The sequence below is a fragment of the Danio rerio genome, chromosome 5 (genome assembly GCF_052040795.2).
Source record: "Danio rerio strain M-AB ecotype USA chromosome 5, GRCz13ab, whole genome shotgun sequence".
NCBI lineage: Eukaryota > Metazoa > Chordata > Actinopteri > Cypriniformes > Danionidae > Danio > Danio rerio.
This window is the reverse complement of record NC_141025.1, coordinates 45,203,233-45,222,500: the sequence shown is the minus strand read 5'-3', so window position 1 is coordinate 45,222,500 and position 19,268 is coordinate 45,203,233. Positions and strand designations below refer to the sequence as shown.

Sequence of the window (19,268 nt, the reverse complement as noted above, 5' to 3'; positions counted from 1 at the left end):
GATGTTACTGTTTATGATATATAAAGTATTTGACACAAAAGCCCTGGGATCGGGACAGGTATCTTAAGTTATAACAGTATTAATGTAATCTGAGAGGTAACTTAAGTTAATTTGTTTAATATAACATACACTGACTTCACATGAAACACCTGATCAGGACAGCTATTTTAAAGTACTGCATATAAAAGGCATTGGACACAAAACCCCTGCGAATACGTACAGGTATTTGAATCAAACGGCTGTTTTCACAATCTGCGCATGATCCGTGACCTATGCAAATTCACATATAGGCCACGCCCACTGGATGACGTAATAGCGGTTACGCTGTACTGAAACCCCTGGAAAAAAGTGCCTGCCGACGAGGCACAGAGTTTCCGGGTATGGTCCGCCCAAGTAAAGGTCCGACGTGCCGCGAGATGCCGTCTTTTGGTTCCGCCTGCCGATACCATTGGCTTAATGGCTTGGAGGGAGAGCTCATGTTTAGTTTAGGTTCAATAATGATTTGCAATGTTTGTTTATTCAGATTTATATTTAGTTTTGCCTTATTTATAATTTATTTAACTTATATTTAGATTTGTATTTAGATGTTTGGCTTAGTTTATTGTAGTTGTAAATTGTATGTTTTTGTCTCCCCCTTCTTGTTTAATGTGGACTAGTCCCTGTGCTATAAATGTGGTCTGTCTTGTCATTTCATGGAGTTCTGTTTTTGGTTTAGACATGATTTGTTTGGTTTGAACTCAGTTTGTTTTCCTTGTTTAGTTTATTGTTCTTTCAATTGATTTAATTATTTAATTAATTTATTTTTGAACTTTTTGTGAACCTTTTTGACTTTATTAAAAAAATAATTATTTTTGAAAATCTTCTTTTTTGTATGCCCCTTACTGTACGTGCTGGCTCGGTCCCTCACAAGTGGTGTCAGAAGTGGGATTTGCCAGTAGGGGGCAGAGTTTTTTTTTCCTTGGTGAACTTTCTGGGCCATGAACCGAGGAGGACGAAGAGGAGCCCCAAAGGCTGTTTCAGTGGAGCAACTGGATGAAGTTGCACAAGAGCTGGGGGATGAAGAATTACAGGAGGTGAGAGAATTTGATGTGGAGACTGAATGCACTGAACCAACAATAGCTGACTTGACAGGCTTGTTGAGAGCTCACATGGTAAAAATGGAGGCTCAGGAAGCACAAAGGATGGCAGAGCTGGCCCAGCAGGAACGCCGATTCAAAGCTCTCCATCATCAGTTTGGCCTGTTGCAGCTGGAGGTGCAGGCTCGCACAACTCCTGTTCCAAATACTTTGGTAACACCTCAAGATGATTTGGATCACCCAGATGAGGGTGCTGGTCCAAGTAGGCCATTATCTCAGTCAAGTACCTGTCAGAGAGAGGGAGCTGAAGCCCGTGATACAGGTCAGTGCCCACTCAAAGAGCCTAAATTGGAAAAGTTGTCTGATGGTGATGATGTTGAGCATTTCCTAATTACCTTTGAGAGAATGGCAGCAGTTTGCCGATGGCCAAAAGAGGAGTGGGTATTTCATCTGATTCCCCTTCTGACGGGTAAGGCCCGGGCTGCTTATGTTCACATGGATGTTGATGAATCTTTGAATTATGATGAACTTGAATCTGCAGTATTAAGGAAATATGACATCAGTCGAGAAACCTACAGGCAGAGGTTTCGGTCTCTTGAAGTAGAACACCTTGAAAGCCCTAAAGAACTATATGTGAGGTTAAAAGAACTGTATGGGAAATGGATGCAGCCAAAAAGTAAGTCTATTGAAGAGGTTGGTGAAGTGATCATTCTTGAACAATACTTGAGAATGTTGTCTCCAGAGCTACAGGTGTGGGTACGAGAACATGATCCACAGTCTGCTTCACAAGCAGCAGCACTGGCAGATGTGTTTGTGGCAGCACGTCAGAGAAATCAGTCCTGGTGGTGGAAATCCAGCCGAGATGACCGGAGAGCAAATCCTCCCCAGCAGTCTATGAGAAACTTCCCTGGTGCTGGTAAGCCTCCTGGAGGAGGGCCCGCATTTGTCAATGCTCCTAAGAATTATAGGAAAATGCCAATATGTTACCTATGTAATCAAGAAGGTCATACCAAGCCCATGTGCCCTAGAAATGTAATCAAGAATACTCACCTGTGTTATGTGCCCAGGCATCTTGCAAAGCCAGCCACTAAAGCTGAACGCTCACCAGCAAGCACCACTGTTGAGATTAATGGAAAGGAAATGATTGCTTTGGTTGATACCGGGAGTGATCAGACTTTGGTACACATGAAGTGCATTTCTCCAGCCCTCCTTCGCTACACCAACCTGAAGGCTGTCCGCTGTGTGCATGGTGACGAAAAGCTGCTACCCACCGCAGAGGTCTATCTGAAGGTGAGAGGTCAGACTTACTTCTTGGAGGTCGGTGTAGCTGACAACCTACCTTTCCCTGTAGTCTTGGGGCATGACCTGCCAGTACTGTGGGACTTATTGCAGCCACCATCCACCTGTAACATGGTTGTTACTCGAGCCCAGAGCCATAAGAGAGACGAAAGTAAAGAGTTGCTTGCTACGCTACCATTCTTTGATGCAGAAATCGATGGCTCAACTAAACCTAGGAAATCCAGACGACAGAAACGGTTTGAGAAAATCCAATATAATGCTTCCGTAATGCCTGTTGATAAGTTTGCTGAATTCTCACCCAAGTTTAAGCTGCCGGTCAACATTGTGCAGATGCAACAAGAGGATGCCAGTCTTGTTCCTTATCTGGAGAGAGCAAAGCAGGAGGATGGAAAAACTGTTGATGGAGAGACAAAGGAAAGATTTTGTATGTACCAGGGTCTACTATATCGTCAGATGGGACAAGTGACACAACTGGTGGTACCACAGTGTGTCCGTGAAGTTATCCTTACTCTGGGTCACTTGATTCCTTGGGCTGGCCACCTGGGGAAACGTAAAACCATCGCCCGTATCAGAAAACACTTCTATTGGCCTGGTCTGAACTCAGAAGTAGCCCAGTACTGTAAAACCTTCCCTGAATGTCAAAAAGTGTCCTCTGACTGCCCAAGGCGGGTCCCTCTCCAACCACTGCCACTCATAGGCACTCCATTCGAAAGACTGGGAATGGACATAGTTGGACCAGTGGAGAAAAGTCGTTCGGGTAACCGATTTATGCTTGTAGTGACTGACTATGCCACTAGGTATCCTGAAGTGTTTCCCTTAAGGTCAGTTAAGGCCAAGTACGTGGCTACCTGTCTAGTGCAACTGTTCTCCAGAGTTGGCTTTCCAAGTGAAATTCTAACCGATCAAGGGACTAATTTTATGTCGAATCTTCTGAAGCAGGTCTATAGGATGCTGGGCATCAAGAGTTTGAGAACCACTCCTTATCATCCCCAGACAGATGGGTTAACCGAAAGATTTAACCAGACGTTAAAGCAGATGCTACGCAAGTTTGTTGGTGAGTCTGGCACTGATTGGGATCAATGGCTCCCATATCTTCTGTTTGCCTACAGGGAAGTGCCACAAGCCTCCACTGGATTTTCCCCGTTTGAGTTGCTTTATGGTCATGAAGTCAAAGGTCCCTTAGCATTACTCCGAGAAGTTTGGGAGGGAAACCCACAGAGAAATGATGAAACTAATGTGGCATCCTATGTGATTCAGATGAGGGAACGTTTGCAAAAGATGTCTGCACTAGCTCAGTCTCATTTGGCAGAAGCTCAAACACGACAGAAAACCTGGTACGATCAATCCGCTCGGGAGCGGCAGTTTAAGCCCGGTCAGAAGGTACTCGTGATGTTGCCCAGTCATGAAAGTAAGCTGCTTGCAAAATGGCAGGGGCCGTATGAAATTAAAAGGAAACTAGGTCCTACCACCTATGAAGTTGCTCTATCTGACCATTCTCATTCTACACGTACTCTGCATATAAATCTGCTTAAAGAATGGTTTCCTCGTCCTCCTGAATCTAGCCACAGCTTGATGATCCGGCAAGTCAAAGAAGAGGATGATTCTGAAGTTTTTCTGCCTCAGTCAGCTCTAGGAGATGTGGATCTGAGTCACCTGTCCCCACAGCAACAGCATGAGGTGAGAGTAATTTGTTTACCAGAAGTCTTCTCAGAATACCCTGGCTTTACCACCTTGATTGAACATAATATTGAGTTGAAACCCGATGCTGTAGTTCGAAGAATGAGTTACAGGGTCCCTGAACGTCTCCAAGAAGCGCTGAAAGAGGAGGTGGATCTGATGCTGAGGCTGGGAATTATAGAACCCTCTAAAAGCGAATGGTGCCACCCTGTGGTCCTTGTTCCAAAAAAGGATGGGTCTATAAGGTTTTGTATAGACTTTCGTTACCTCAACTCTGTGACCAAGTTTGATGCTTACCCTACTCCACGAATCAGTGATCTCACTGATCGACTGGGCACCTCAAAGTTTCTAACCACCATTGATCTTTCAAAAGGTTATTGGCAGATTCCGTTGACTCCACAGTCCAGAGAACTCACTGCGTTTAAAACACCCTGGGGCCTATTCCATTTTAAGGTTCTAGCCTTTGGACTGCATGAGGCACCGGCCAGCTTCCAAAGACTAATGGACCAGGTACTGCGAGGACTACCATTTACAGCTGCTTATCTGGATGATATTGTGGTGTACAGTGACACATGGCAGCAACATCTGCAGCATCTCCAGGAAGTTCTGCAACGCCTTCAGGCAGCCGGCCTGACAGTTAACCCCCAAAAGTGTACCATTGCAAAGGCAGAGACAGAGTACTTGGGGTTTGTTATCGGTAAAGGGGTGCTCCGACCCCAGGTGGAGAAGGTACGGGCCATTGAAAAGTGTCCACAGCCACAAACTCGTAAGGAGTTAAGGTCCTTTTTGGGTATGGCTGGGTTTTATCACAGATTTATTCCCAACTTTTCTGGGCGGGCTGCAGTATTGACTGACATGGTTGGTTCAAGGAGTCCCAATCAGCTGAAGTGGACCCAAGAAACTGTTGCAGCTTTCCAAGATCTCAGAAAGGCCTTGAGTAAAGATTCTGTCTTGCATAACCCTGATTTCCACCAACCCTTTGTTTTGCAAACTGATGCTTCAGATCGAGGCCTGGGAGCTGTATTGCTGCAGGGCAGCCCTGACACTCGACGCCCAGTAGCCTTCTTGAGTCGAAAGCTCTTCCCCAGGGAAGTTCGCTATTCCATTGTGGAAAAGGAATGCTTGGCAGTGAAGTGGGCATTGGACTCTTTGAAGTATTATCTGCTAGGCCGGGAGTTTATACTGGAGACTGATCATAAAGCTCTACAATGGCTTCAAGAAATGAAAGATACCAACCGTCGTATTACCCGCTGGTACCTGGCCATGCAGCCCTTCCGGTTTATTATCAGACATGTCCCTGGCAAAGAAAACCTTACGGCTGACTACTTGTCCCGATGTGCCAGTGACATTCCCGAAGGGAGGGAGTATGTGATGGCCAGTGTGGTGGCCACACATTGAGAGTGAGGCATGCACGCACACATACATACACAAACATATATATGTGTATATATATGTGTATATGTATATATATATGTATATATGTATGTATGTATGTATGTGTGTATGTGTATATATATATATATATATATATATATGTATATATATGTATATATGTATATATATATATATATATATATATATATATATATATATATATATATATATATATATATATTATACACACACACACACTCACACACACGTTACACATTCATTTAAGATTATTTATTGGTCACAATTTCAGTTATTGTGTTTATACATTTTTCGTTTCATTCATATCTGATTTAAATAAGACGCATACACTTTCAGTTTCTCATTACCTTTCTTTATTATTCACAGTACATTTATTACTATTTTGGGTGCACACAAAATCAGTTATCTGTACTGTATGTTTTGTTAATTTAGTTTTCTTTTGAGTTTAAGTTACCGTGCTGCAGTGCCGACGAGGAACAGAGTTTCCGGGTATGGTCCGCCCAAGTAAAGGTCCGACGTGCCGCGAGATGCCGTCTTTTGGTTCCGCCTGCCGATACCATTGGCTTAGTGGCTTGGAGGGAGAGCTCATGTTTAGTTTAGGTTCAATAATGATTTGCAATGTTTGTTTATTCAGATTTATATTTAGTTTTGCCTTATTTATAATTTATTTAACTTGTATTTAGATTTGTATTTAGATGTTTGGCTTAGTTTATTGTAGTTGTAAATTGTATGTTTTTGTCTCCCCCTTCTTGTTTAATGTGGACTAGTCCCTGTGCTATAAATGTGGTCTGTCTTGTCATTTCATGGAGTTCTGTTTTTGGTTTAGACATGATTTGTTTGGTTTGAACTCAGTTTGTTTTCCTTGTTTAGTTTATTGTTCTTTCAATTGATTTAATTATTTAATTAATTTATTTTTGAACTTTTTGTGAACCTTTTTGACTTTATTAAAAAAATAATTATTTTTGAAAATCTTCTTTTTTGTATGCCCCTTACTGTACGTGCTGGCTCGGTCCCTCACAATGTTGTCCAACACCTGCACTATTTGTCGAACTGTAGTAAGTTTATCGATCTGCTGACACTCTATGTGGGCGGAGAAATACAGAAGAGGCTGTACGAGTTCTGATATTCCAGAATATCACACGGCTATCAGCCAATCAGATTCGAGAACCAGACAGAACTGTTATATATATATATATATATATATATATATATATATATATATATATATATATATATATATATATATATATATATATATATATGCAACCAAGTGTTGAAATAAATATTCCTGAAAGCCCATGTATACAAATGCTTCAGTTCTCATTTTTTTCCTCATGTGCACAAACAGTGTAATTCAAAATTTGTAGATATTCCCAGCTAGTTGGTGCCTAATGTTTACACATAGCCATGAATGACTAGAGTTTAGTTTGAAGTCCACAGGTCCTGCATTGAGACGCTATTGAGCTGCCAGTCTTTCATTGTGAAGGCTTCCTGTGAGCAGTCTTTGGAGCGTTTGGCAGCCAGCTGAGAAGCCGTTTACAGTGCATTGATCTCTGAAGGGACTCTTAGCTCAGCAGGGCCGATTTCATGGGAACTGAACTTGATGTAGTCTCTATTTAAACTTGCTTTGTTGCTGCTGAAAATGCATTGCTCATTTTAATGCTAAACAACATTCTGCATCTAGTTGTACTACATTGTTGTTTTAGTGTCACTAGCTTACTGTTGTAGATTTTTTTTATTTTATTTTTTTTTATTAATGTATAATTTTAGTGGTTTTTATCAGAGCTGCATGGTGGCACAGTGGGTAGCATGTTTACCTCACAGCAGGAAGGTCACTGCTTTGAGCCATGGCTGGGTCAGTTGGCATTTCTGTGTGGAGTTTGCATGTTTTTCCCATGTTGGTGTGGGTTTCCTGGGTGCTCCGGTTTCCCCCACAAGTCCAAAGACATGCAGTACAGGTAAGCTGGGTTGGCTAAATTGTCCATAGTGTATGTGTGTAAATGAGTGTGTATGGATGTTTCCAGTGATGGGTTGCAGCTGGAAGGGCATCTGCTGCGTAAAAACATATGCTGGATAAGTTGGCTGTTCATTCCGCTGTGGCGACCCCAGATTAATAAAATAAATAAATAAAGATATATAAAAGAAAATAAAAAAAAAATGAATGAATGTTTTTTTTTTCAGTCAAATTAAACTAAATATTAACAAGAAAAGCTATACTGGCAACTAGCTGAAATAAAATAAGCTTTTTGGTAAAACATGTTTTTTATATTCAATAGTTTTCAATTTTAATTACCAACACTCTTAAAAATAAAGTTTCTTTATTAGCACTGTTGGTTCCAGGAAAAACCTTGAAACTTTATGGAATTATTAAAATCTTCATCAAATCAAGATCTTTCAAGAATATTTCACTGAAAGGCTTTTAGAATTTTTTTTAATTGGTTTGGTACACAGCAAACTCATCAGAGTTAAATTCTCGGTGTTGAAGCATTTGAGAGTAAAGTGTTGACGTTAAAGAGTTAGATTTTGACAAATGAATATAATAAGAGTTAGAATGGATTTTATTCAGTGAGAAATCAAGGAGTTATCTTTTCAACACATGGTGGTGTTATTTCCAACATCCGGGAATTCATGCAGCCCCAGTCACTGAAGAATTTTCCAGACGCCATTTTCCATCTGAGGTTTAGAACAGCAACTGGTGAGTCAAACTACCTAAATGTTGGTATTTTACTGACTTTCTTTAAGGAAATACAGTTGTAAACATATTGTTAAGTTAATAACTTTAGAATGGAGTGAGAATTTTAAACTTCTGCGGTTCATTCATGGTCGTTTGTGTACGTTATCTAGCTTAACTGCATTACTATTCACTTCTTTTCAAGAATGTTTTTATATATGCTCACGCATACAAAGTGCATAAAAACATCAAATGTACATGTTCAACGCATTTCTGTCACGCTTAATGCCATTTTGTGCGTTGTTTACCATCTATAAAATAAAATCGACACTTCTCCTTAAATTTGAAGCAAACTAGCGAGGGAATCCCCAGAGCCGCCTAACCAGCCTAAGTTACTCTGCCCGGATGCTAACGGCAACACAGGACGGTTTCCATAAGCTCTGGAGAGTTTCTAAAACATATCTGGTGAGTAAATGAACATATGTTTACTTGTAAAAGGCTTCCTGACTGAAACATATGATTGTTTGTTATTCGTGTACGTTAATTTGGTTATTTTAAACACCGCGGCCCTTTTAAACTGGTTGATTCGTGGCCGTCCATATACCGTTAGTCCATAGACTCGCGTGATAACGTACGCTTGAATTATATTAAGTGTTGACAACCATTAAAGTCGGAATGTTAACATTAATGTCTTTAAATGACCGCGTTTGCACTTTATCAGACATTTAACGTTACAGAAGTCTCCCGGAAGTTGCGGGACTAATGTTAACGTTATCCCGCAAATGCACAGAGACTCCCAGATGCCCAAGTAGATGCCCGCAAATGAATGATAATCTCCCGGAAATCGCGCGTCTCCCGCCCGGTCATGAAACACTTTGCACACCCCTCTCCACCGCATCCCTCCCGGCTCTTCAGGTACGTCGCACGCAAGTCACCCCCACCGCTCTTTAGGTACGTCGCGCGCAACTCATCCCATTGCTCTTCAGGTACCCATCTCTCCCGCTACTTCCCGCAAATCAACTCTGTATCCCCCGAAAATGACTTTTCCCAACTCAGGATGTCTGACGTTAGTAAGTTAGGCTATTTCTGTAGTCAGGAACATCTTAGTCAAACTTTTTCTCCGCATGATATTGTGCTTATAGACTAAACCTAGCATGTACACAACATTTCCGTTTTATTAAAGACAATTTAGTGCGTTGTAAACAGCCACCTGTCTGTAAAATTAATCAACTGATTCATATTTGAGCAGCCTAAAGATGATACAGGTTTGATTTGTAGATTTATTATCAATAATCAACATCTGAATCAAAAAATATCTGAAAAGTGTGAGGCATACTTTGTGATGTTCATCTCTCTCTTTTTATCTGAAGGTTATGCATATGTGTTAGATACTAATGTGTTGTTGTTTTTTAACAGCCACAGTTCTCTATACAATAACACAAGACCCTGTGACGGTGACGGATGGTGTATTTCCAGTGTTGGTGAAATGATCAAGCACACCTTCTTGGTCATATGTGGTGATAATAATGAAGGTATGTTTGATAAAGTTCTGTATTTGTTTCACAATAAGCTGAGAGGGTATTAGAGCATTAAAGAATAATGAATGACACGAAGGTGATAAGTTTTGTATTGTGGGTGAACTATTACTTAAATAATGTTTTGCTCTTTGCTTTGCACTTTTTCTCTTCTGCTTATCCTAATATTTTAGATTATATTTGGACCTGAAACATCTGCTAGACTCCAGGAAAGGTGGCGTCAATACTGGACCTGAAAGGGCCTAACAAGTTGAATCTGGTAAAGAAACTCGCACGCACGCACACACTTACATAAAACTGTAAGTTTATGAATATTTTTTACACTGTGGCCAATATTTTGGGGAAGTCAGCATCACTAAATGATATAAAATATTTTAAGCTCCTCTAAATTTTGCTCCAAGTGTTGTGTTAAATTCAGGATTCTGGACAGACAGCTGCCTGTTTTTCCAGTTCTAGTCATAGTGGTTAACCTAATTGTTTTTGGAGATCCAACAGTGATGTATGTGTTTTTTCTACTTTTCCATATCCTGTCACCTCAACCAGCTGGGAGAGTCAAGTTGTGGATCATCATGAAGATTTTCAAAAGGTGAGTTTAGATTTCTTGAATGTTTTATTTACTTTAAATGTTCTTTTAAATATATCATAGAATTTGATTGCAATTTGTTTTCAAACATTTTTCTTAGTCATGCTGGAGTCTTGAAGAGTTCTTAGATGAGCATCACCCTATATCCGTGCATCATGAACCACCAGACGAGCGATCAGCAGCTACTACATCGTCATGGATAAAAAGGTCATCCTGTGGCTGGGAAGCACTTCATTCACAGGACATGCTTGATGAGATTTCCTAGCTAAAGTTTGTTTTCACACAAGTTTACAGCATTTATACCTTCATAAACTGCTGTGTTTGATATGGAGGACCAAGGAAACACCCGAAGTGAAAGATTTGCACGCCAAGTTGTTTAAAATGTCATTTCAGAAGAAAACTATGAGTGACGCTATATTGAACTTTCAAATTGCACTGATGAAACATCAAGTTTGGACTAAAGCACTGAAACTATTTTGTTGATACTGTCTGTACTAATAAAAAATTTAAAGCATATTTGACATTGTTGCATTTTAAAAACTGAATGAATTGTTGAAGCGGTGAATGTTTTCAAATAAAACAATTTTTTAAATTCTTTTGTAATTTACAGTCTATTTGACCTCTTTACCATATTTACACTCAAGAGAGTTGAATAAAATAACAACATATTGTAGTAAAAAAATTACTACCAGGCGGTGTTAAATATAGTTACATTTTTAACTCTGCCCAGAGTTAAAATTAACCCTTACTTCGGTGTCAATGTGCCAACCCTTTTGAAAGTGTTGATTTAACTCTGTTTTGAGTGGACCTCATGAGACACTTTCAAAGTGTTGAAATTAACACCCATAGAGTTGTTTTGGGTCCCCATATTTTGCTGTGTACTATTTTCATAAGTAAAGTGTACATTTTCAAATTTAGTACAAAATTTTTTATCTCATCACACTTGTAACAACATAAACATCTATGGACACAATAAATGATTATTTGATTAAAAAAATTGATAATCAGTTGAATTAAATGACAGACAAATTTGAATGACAAGTTTGATTGTGATAGTTTTATAAAGGGCAGTTACTGTGAATGAAGCATTTATTTAGATTAAACTTATTTTGTGTTGTAAAATGATATTTTGTATGTTATGTGTATTGTTCTAACAACTTAAAATATGCTGAAATGTTTGAAAAAAAGTGCACTTTTGATGATCTGTGTTGATATAAGAGCTAAGAGTTTTGAAAATATAGGGATTACTTGTGAAAATTGGGCCAAACCAATTAAAATAAACTAATGGAACACAAAATCGTTCTTCTATAGCATCACTGCAAATAAAATCTCTCTTTTGACTATGAGAGTGTATAACAACTCTGCTGCACACAGACACTTTTAAAACACAGACAAAAATTAATGTTTTATGCTATTTATGTTATCTGGTAGTATAGCTGGCCTTTTCTGTTGTTAGCGTTTCATATCTCTTTCTTGGTAACCACTTTAAGACTACACAGAATCAGAAGATTTCTCAAAATGATAAGAAAGGCTTAAAAGTAGGTTAAAACAGCATCACTGACCACATGAGAAGTAGTTTAGACTTCACACCGAGTTCCTCCTTACTGACATCATTTCAAATATGCACTCTTAGGAATCAGGATTACACACACACACACACACACACACACACACACACACACACACAGAGAAAGAAAGAGAGAGAGCCGTGAACATAATCTGAACTCACGTCTTCCTCTGTCTGACTCTTTAAACATTACGTCATCTATCTTTATGCTTTAATTAGTTCATGTTGTAGAATTCTGTTAGCCAAGGGCACCAACCAGCTGTCTAGTTTTCTATGTTTTTTATGGGGGTTTGCTCTGGACACGAGCACAGATCAGCTTAAACCACTGGAGCCTCCTAAAACATCCTCTTTAGAAGCCTGTGTGAGGGTTTACAGCCCATGGTCTTAACGAAACGGTTGCCAAAATGTCCGAATTCCTTCGTGAGCTCAGCAGCTTCCTGCCTCATGTTGCCTTCCTTGTTGACAGCTTTGAACTGTTGCTGTTGTGTTTAAAGTGACAGCGGGTTTGGTATTTCCTTTGAAGGATATGAGAGATGGTTCAAGATAATGATGTGCTGGTTGTTTGAGAGAAATATATTCTAGCACTGTTCTTTCAGTCACTTTCAAATGCACTGCAAAATTAAATTAATTTCCAAATTGCATTATGGGACTTTGATCTTTGGTCTACCTGTTGATGTTGGAAAGTTTAACAGAATTATTTTTATTGGTAATTTTAGTACAGTAGTTTGATGATATATAGTGAGTTGGTCATGTAACAATACTGTAAATTACTGTAATTCTGAGCGCAAAATTTATTTCTGTCAGTACTTTTGTGTTAAATAGATAATCTGACTTAAATTTATTTTAATTCAAACTTTTATTGAAGAATTTTTGACCAGAAATGACAAAAGATCTCCCAAAAGATATTAAGACGACGTACAAGAAGCATAATTGTGTGGGAAAAAAATATGGTCAAACTTTATTTTTATGGTCCATTTGTTGAATTTAAGTTACATTGCATCTACATGCCAAATAATTCTCATTAGATTATAAGTAGACTATTAGGTTGGGGTTAGGGTTAGTGTAAGTTGACATGCACTTGCAAAATTTCTTATAGTCAGTTAACTGTCTGTTGAAGGAGCAGTATCAACAGCAAAATGGGCCATCAAAATAAAGTGTTACCAAAAAATATTTAATTTGAAGTCAGAATTTGTCAGGGATATAAATAATTTCAGTCTTGACTGCATATATTCCACAACATAATTTTTTAAACTACTAAAAATGTCTAAAGTACTTTTGAGAGTTAACATTTCAACATTAAAAGGTCCTTTATTCATTCATTTTCTTTTGGCTTAGACACTTACCTATTAGGGGTTGCCACAGCAGATTAAACCATTCTGGCATATGTTTTACGCAGATGATGCCTTTCCAGCCGCAGCTCAGTGTTGTGAGACACCCGAGCACTCTCGCATTCACACACACACTCATACACTATGGCCAATTTAGTTGATACAATTCACTTATATTGTATGTTTTTGGAGTGACACGGTGTCGCAGTAGGTAGTGCTGTCACCTCACAGCAAGAAGGTTCGAGCCTTGGCAGGGTCAGTTGGCGTTTCTGTGTGGGATTTGCATGTTCTCCCCACATTCCGGGAGAACATGCCTCCGGGTGCTCCGGTTTCCCCCACAGTCCAAAGACATGCGGTACAGGTGAATTGGGCAGGCTAAATTTTCCATAGTGTATGAGTGTGAATGAGTGTGTATGGATGTTTCCCAGAGATGGGTTGCAGCCGGAAAGGTATCCGCTGCGTAAAACATGTGCTGGACAAATTGTCATCCTGCTGTGGTGACCCCAGATTAATAAAGGGACTAAGCCGAAAAGAAAATAAATGAATGAATGAATGAATGAATGAATGAATGAATGAATGCATGTTTTTGGACTGTGGGGAAAACCAGAGCACCTGGAGAAAACAGAAACCCGGGGAGAACATGCAAATTTCATATAAAAATGCCAACTGGCCCTGTCGGGACCTTCTAGCAGTAAGACGACAGTGCTAATCACTCACATTAAAATGTGTAAAGTAAGCTGTAAATCACAAAAATATGGAATATTGTCAAAAATATTGTTATAGACAATAATGTGATACTAGCTATATTTTGAAGTGAAAATATTCACAATCAAATAACTTGCAGTTAAAGGGATAGTTGATAGTTGAAAATTATATTTAAAAAAAAAATTTATTCATTCTCCACTTTTTCTAAATTAGTTTGAGTTGCTTCTTTTCATCACAATAAAAAACATAATGAAAAGATGTTGGAGAAGATATAAGTATTTTCATAAATATGGATGTCAATTTTTCCAACATTCAGGATATGTTGTGTTCAACACATGAATAAATTAAACACAAATATCCTTTTCTCTGAGGAGGAGACATTTTCTCTCCTTCAAAATAAAAGTGAAATAACACGTAAACGATTTTGTTTGAAATGTAAAATAGAAGTAAACATTTAAATATAAAAATATTAAGATACAGATATGTAAAATATGTCCTTAAGTACAGTACTTTCATTACTGTCCACCACTACACAGCAAATTTTACATAGTAGATTTAACTACCTTAGAGTTAAAATTAACACTCCCTCAGAGTTTATATGGGAACCACTATAAGTGTTAAAATAACACTTTTGAAAGTGTTAACATTGTCAACACCAAGAGAGTGTTAATTAGCAAACTCTTATTGTGTAAAATATCTGTTAAATTTCCGAAAAAATACCAGCAGCTGTGGTTGCCAGAATCTTTCTGTGAAAAACATGGAAGTTTTATATAACTGTATAAATTTACAAAAAATGACCATATTTCATGAACTAACACTGTGTTCAGTTTACAAAATTATAACTTAGTAGAAAAAAAATGTAAAGTCTTTAGATGCAATAATGTTTTCATGTGTGATTGCAATTAGCAAACAGATTTTAATTGCATTAGTAACTACACAGTTACCTCTAAACAAAAGAAGATGCAGCATAACATCAAATACTCTCAGTTCATCTTGGACTTGAACAGAGACGCTATTATCCTCCACAATGGTGACACAAAAACCGCTTTGCTGTTTTTCATTTTTTTTTTCATTTTTAGATTTTACGTAAAAATACCAGCAGCTGTGGTTGCCAGTAATCTGCTGTTTTTCACATTCATAAATTCAGTTTACAGAATATTTCTGTTATAAGCACATTCAACAGTCTGTATTTTTTATCGAACTCACACTGCAAATTTTAGATTTGGTAGATTTAACTACCTTAGAGTTAAAATTAACACTCCCTCAGAGTTTATATGGGAACCACTATAAGAATTAAAATAACACTTTTGAAAGTGTTAAAAAATTTTAACACCCAGAGTGTTAATTGGCAAACTCTTATTGTGTAAAACATCTGTTAAATGTATGTCAAAATACTGGCAGCAGTGGTTGCCAGTAATCTGCTGTTTTCAACATTTTACATTCGTAAATTCAGTTTCCAGAATATTTCTGTTAAAAATACATCCCATTGTCTGTATTTTTCATTCGAACACACGTAAGCCTTAAATTCCAGAGCAAAATCCTAACTAATGTCCTCACTACAGAGGGCTGAACACTCAGACAGTGATGAAGTTAATGAGACAATTAAGTGTCTAATTAAAGGAGGATTGAGAATTGTTGATGAACAACTGTTAACAAGCAGAATCACCGAAGGACAGAAAAACACAAGCCAAAACCAAAGATGAAATCAACTGAGAAAAAAAAACTCTAAATAAAATAATAATCAATAAAAATAAAACAAATTACACAATAAAAAATGTTATTTTTCAACATCTTTAAAAAAAACTCATCACATTAAACAACTCATCATGGAGCTTCACCTATTACTGACCAGTGACTTTATTTCTGTCATGTGAACAAAAGCTCTTAATGAAATTTCTGTTGTTCATTTGAAGTCACCATGATGGAGGACAGAGTCTGCTTTAGTCAGGCTCTTCAACTTCCTGCTGTAAATGTCTTTCATTTTGGCTGCTATAGTTAGTGTTAATTACACTATTTATGCATATAGCATGGAAAGTCAAAAGACAATTATTGTGTCAGTCTGAAGAGATTATTTATGATAATATAGCCTTTCTTTCCTGCTTGTTTTCTAATTCAATATCATATTAGTTATGTGTGAGAAATAAATAGTATACATTAATGAAACCACTGAAGCTCCAATAACATAAAAACAATATTTACAATGAGAATGTTTGATCTATGACAGAACTTAAAAACACACAGACATCAATAATTAGTCTTTGAATCTCAATAATGGTGACAAACAAAAAAATAAAAATCAAGTAAAAAAAACTATCTACTGAAATATCACCTCCCAAAAACAACACAAAATAAAGGAAAAGAAAGATTGTAAGAACATAAAGCTGCATAATTTATTCATGCTGCAATGCATGCTGGGAGCTTTGTACTATGCTGGCACCCAGCATGCACTGGGGCATGAACTATGCAGCTTTTTTTTTTTTTTTTAGCAACCACGGTTGAGGTTCATATCCTGATTCTTGATGCCTGTGTGTTATAAACAGCAATCTGGAGCTTGAATGTTCAGTGCATGATTAGTTGCATCCTAATTATTTGTTGAATACTCTATGAAGAGTAGCAGACTGCCAGTGGTATTGTCCCATACAGTTTTATTACAACTATATCTGCACATCTTTACGAATCAATTTATTGAACACCTGAAATTACATCTATACAATAAAGCATGAACAGTATAGTTTCTCTTGACCTTTCTTGCTATAGCTAATGAGTTTAGAAACTTAGCTATAACAGTCAGAGAAACATAAGACTATAAGAGTAAAACTTCAAGAGCTCAAATGAGCAGCCTCTGATCTCTATGATGGTGAGGTCAAATGAAATATTTTTAATAAAAAAATATAAACCTCTGTTCATTGTCAAATATTCTTACAGAAATTAAGTCAAACTGTAATCAGTGAAGCTGCTTATACTATTATTTAATGGAGTTGTTTAATCCTCTGTTTTAATTCAGTTGGTTTGGTGTGAGGCTGTCTGTAGTTTTATTTCTTCCTTCAATTTCTTATTCCTTCAGTGATTGTGCTTGTTAACAGCAGGTGTTCAACAGCAGGTGTCTGAGTTCACTTATTTGTGGTCATTGACTCTGTCTAGTGGACTAAACTAATTGACTAATTTAAGGGTCAGGTGAATGAGGGTGTGGCGAGATTTCAGACACTCTGATTAGTTTCTGTAATACAAGGGTTTTCTACAAAGGTAGATACATGTTACTCTGTATGACAAGGAGGCAAATCAGCTTCTAACGCCGAGAGGGTTATTTTACCTTTATCTAACTCTAGAATTTTAACACTTTACTCTGAATTACCACAACACTTGAAATTTAACACCAATGAATTTGCTGTGTAGATTGGACCAGAGAAATTATGCTGACATTGTAATGACAGCATAACAGATTACTTTATGATCACATTGTTACTACCCGTATTGATACAATAGAGAACATTCATTTCAATAGCCTGGAACAGAGTACTCATCCAAAAAAGAAGTATTCAGGGAGTACAGTTTCCATGTCTTGCCATAGCACCCCTTGTGGCAATGCTTCAAATGCTGAAGAGCCTTGAGAGAATGGGGAAAACCAGCTATAGAGTTCTGGGGCTTCACATATTAATAATAATTTTAATAATAAATAAATGTTGCACTTTTTAAATTTGTATAAAGTATTGTCTTATTATCTGGAACTTAATTGCTGTCACCATATAGGTTAAAATGGTTTATTTAAAAATATGAAACGATATATACGTTTTGTCACTGACAAACAGATCATATTTGAGATAACATCAAAACACTGCAGTAAAACTGTGTCATATTTCTCCATCTCTGCATGGTGAACACATGCACACAGTCATGCCTCAATGTGTTTAGACCTGAAAAAGTTCAAAGTTCAACACACCAAAGATATATGCCTTGAGTCCAGGATTATAGCGTGACCTCTGACCTGTCATAGACATTACTCTTTTTCATCATATGTTTTCTGTTAGTCGTGCTTCTCTCAGTTTCTTTCAAGAATCCAGCATTTCATCAGCCTTTCTTGGACTTTTGATACTGTGTTTGTGTTGTTGTTGCTGTTTGGGACTGCTTTATCATAAAATAAGTGCTAGTTTTATCAAGTCGGACATCCAGGGAATTTCTTAATATTTCAAATACCTATAGGAAAAACAGCAAATTTCCCATGTCGTACATTTTAAGATTTCAACAGAGTAATAAAAAAAACATTCTTTGACTTAAGTCACTTGAAAGTAAAATCTATTGTGACAGACTGGAAATTCGGGGAGGAAAACATGGAGAAGTTGGGATTTCAGTGATATATAAGCAATAAGTGTTTGCTTTCTCGTGACATAAGGATGTTAAGAGGTCAAACAATGCTTGCTACTTTTTTCCAATATTATCACATTCTTGAGAGGAGGCTTCAGGAAACCTCCTCCACTGGGATCCAGTCTGTTTACACAGCCATTATTTAGTGCTGCGCTCATTACAGCAGAGAATAAAGATCTCATGCTTTAGTTGTCACAGTCTGAACTCCCACATGGTGCTTGCTTGCTTATGTGAGGTAATTACATTTTTCCATGAATGTACATCACACCAATTACACCGTCTAATAGACATCCAGACAAAGACATCTTAGGCTAAATTTAATAATGTCTAACAATAGCCAAACTGTAGACTATTTAATCAAATATACATCAATGACTGCAATGTAAAGTACTTCAAATGTAAAGACTTTATTATCTATGTTTGACTATAAACTGTAAAAATTCCATACAATTCTTTCATGTTGTCCTATGTTTTTAAGTTAACTTTGAATGTTTTTAAAAATTTCAGTGGATTGTACGCTGGCCAAGAGAGCTTAACGTGCTGCAATATAAGAAAACACATGCAATTACAAAAAACACCAGCAAACTGAGAAAAATCTATATCCGTTTGACAGCACATGAGCAACCTGCCATGCATGAGCTAAAACTTTTCCAATTCAATATCACATTGAGTAAAAAACAAAACAAAATGCATGTCATGCATTGCTGTAAATTTTGTAATCAGCATCATTATAACTTTGACTGAAACTTTTCAAATACGAATAAACATGTTCAAATTCAGTGCTCAAACAACAAAGAACCTGCTTAGCAAAGTGACTGCTCTGTCATGCAGTTGCCAAGAAAGACAAGTCTGACGGTAAAAAGATGATAATTGCTGGATCTAAACTTCCCTATCATAAATTAAATGAAAAACATTTGGTCAACAGTGTCAGATCCACTGGATACTTTACTATCCCACAAGACCACAGGAGAGAAGCTTTAAATGACTGGTGCTTGCAGGTCACATGATTATGACAACAATGCCCCTTGCTCTTAGAGATGATTTCATCCCAGGCT

The 19,268-nt window shown here is 37.6% G+C and overlaps 1 protein-coding gene and 2 long non-coding RNA genes across 4 annotated transcripts in view; 2 read left to right on the top strand and 1 right to left on the bottom strand.

The window, feature by feature from the left end:
• LOC147844337 (uncharacterized) overlaps window positions 1-19,268 on the bottom strand; it is a 528,347-nt gene that overhangs the window by 361,702 nt on the left and 147,377 nt on the right. The window lies entirely within an intron of this gene.
• Window positions 695-6,430, top strand: LOC147844339 (uncharacterized). Of its 2 annotated transcripts, XM_087253870.1 has the most exons (3): window positions 695-1,752; window positions 1,819-5,493; window positions 5,658-6,430. In XM_087253870.1, the coding sequence occupies exons 1-2, from the start codon at window positions 978-980 to the stop codon at window positions 5,448-5,450; spliced, it is 4,407 nt and encodes a 1,468-aa protein (XP_087109996.1). In that variant the 5' UTR covers window positions 695-977; the 3' UTR covers window positions 5,451-5,493; window positions 5,658-6,430. The 2 variants fall into 2 exon arrangements, with proteins under 2 accessions (XP_087109996.1, XP_087109995.1); XM_087253869.1 differs by having other exon boundaries at window positions 695-5,493.
• LOC147844338 (uncharacterized) lies at window positions 8,114-10,811 on the top strand. Its single transcript, XR_015490674.1, has 5 exons — window positions 8,114-8,601; window positions 9,553-9,668; window positions 9,845-9,930; window positions 10,215-10,257; window positions 10,355-10,811. It is a non-coding gene; the product is annotated as an uncharacterized LOC147844338 (long non-coding RNA).

What these genes read in the sequence shown, in the direction of transcription:
- LOC147844339 (XM_087253869.1), top strand. Translation starts at nt 978, where the DNA reads ATGAACCGAGGAGGACGAAGAGGAGCCCCAAAGGCTGTTTCAGTGGAG.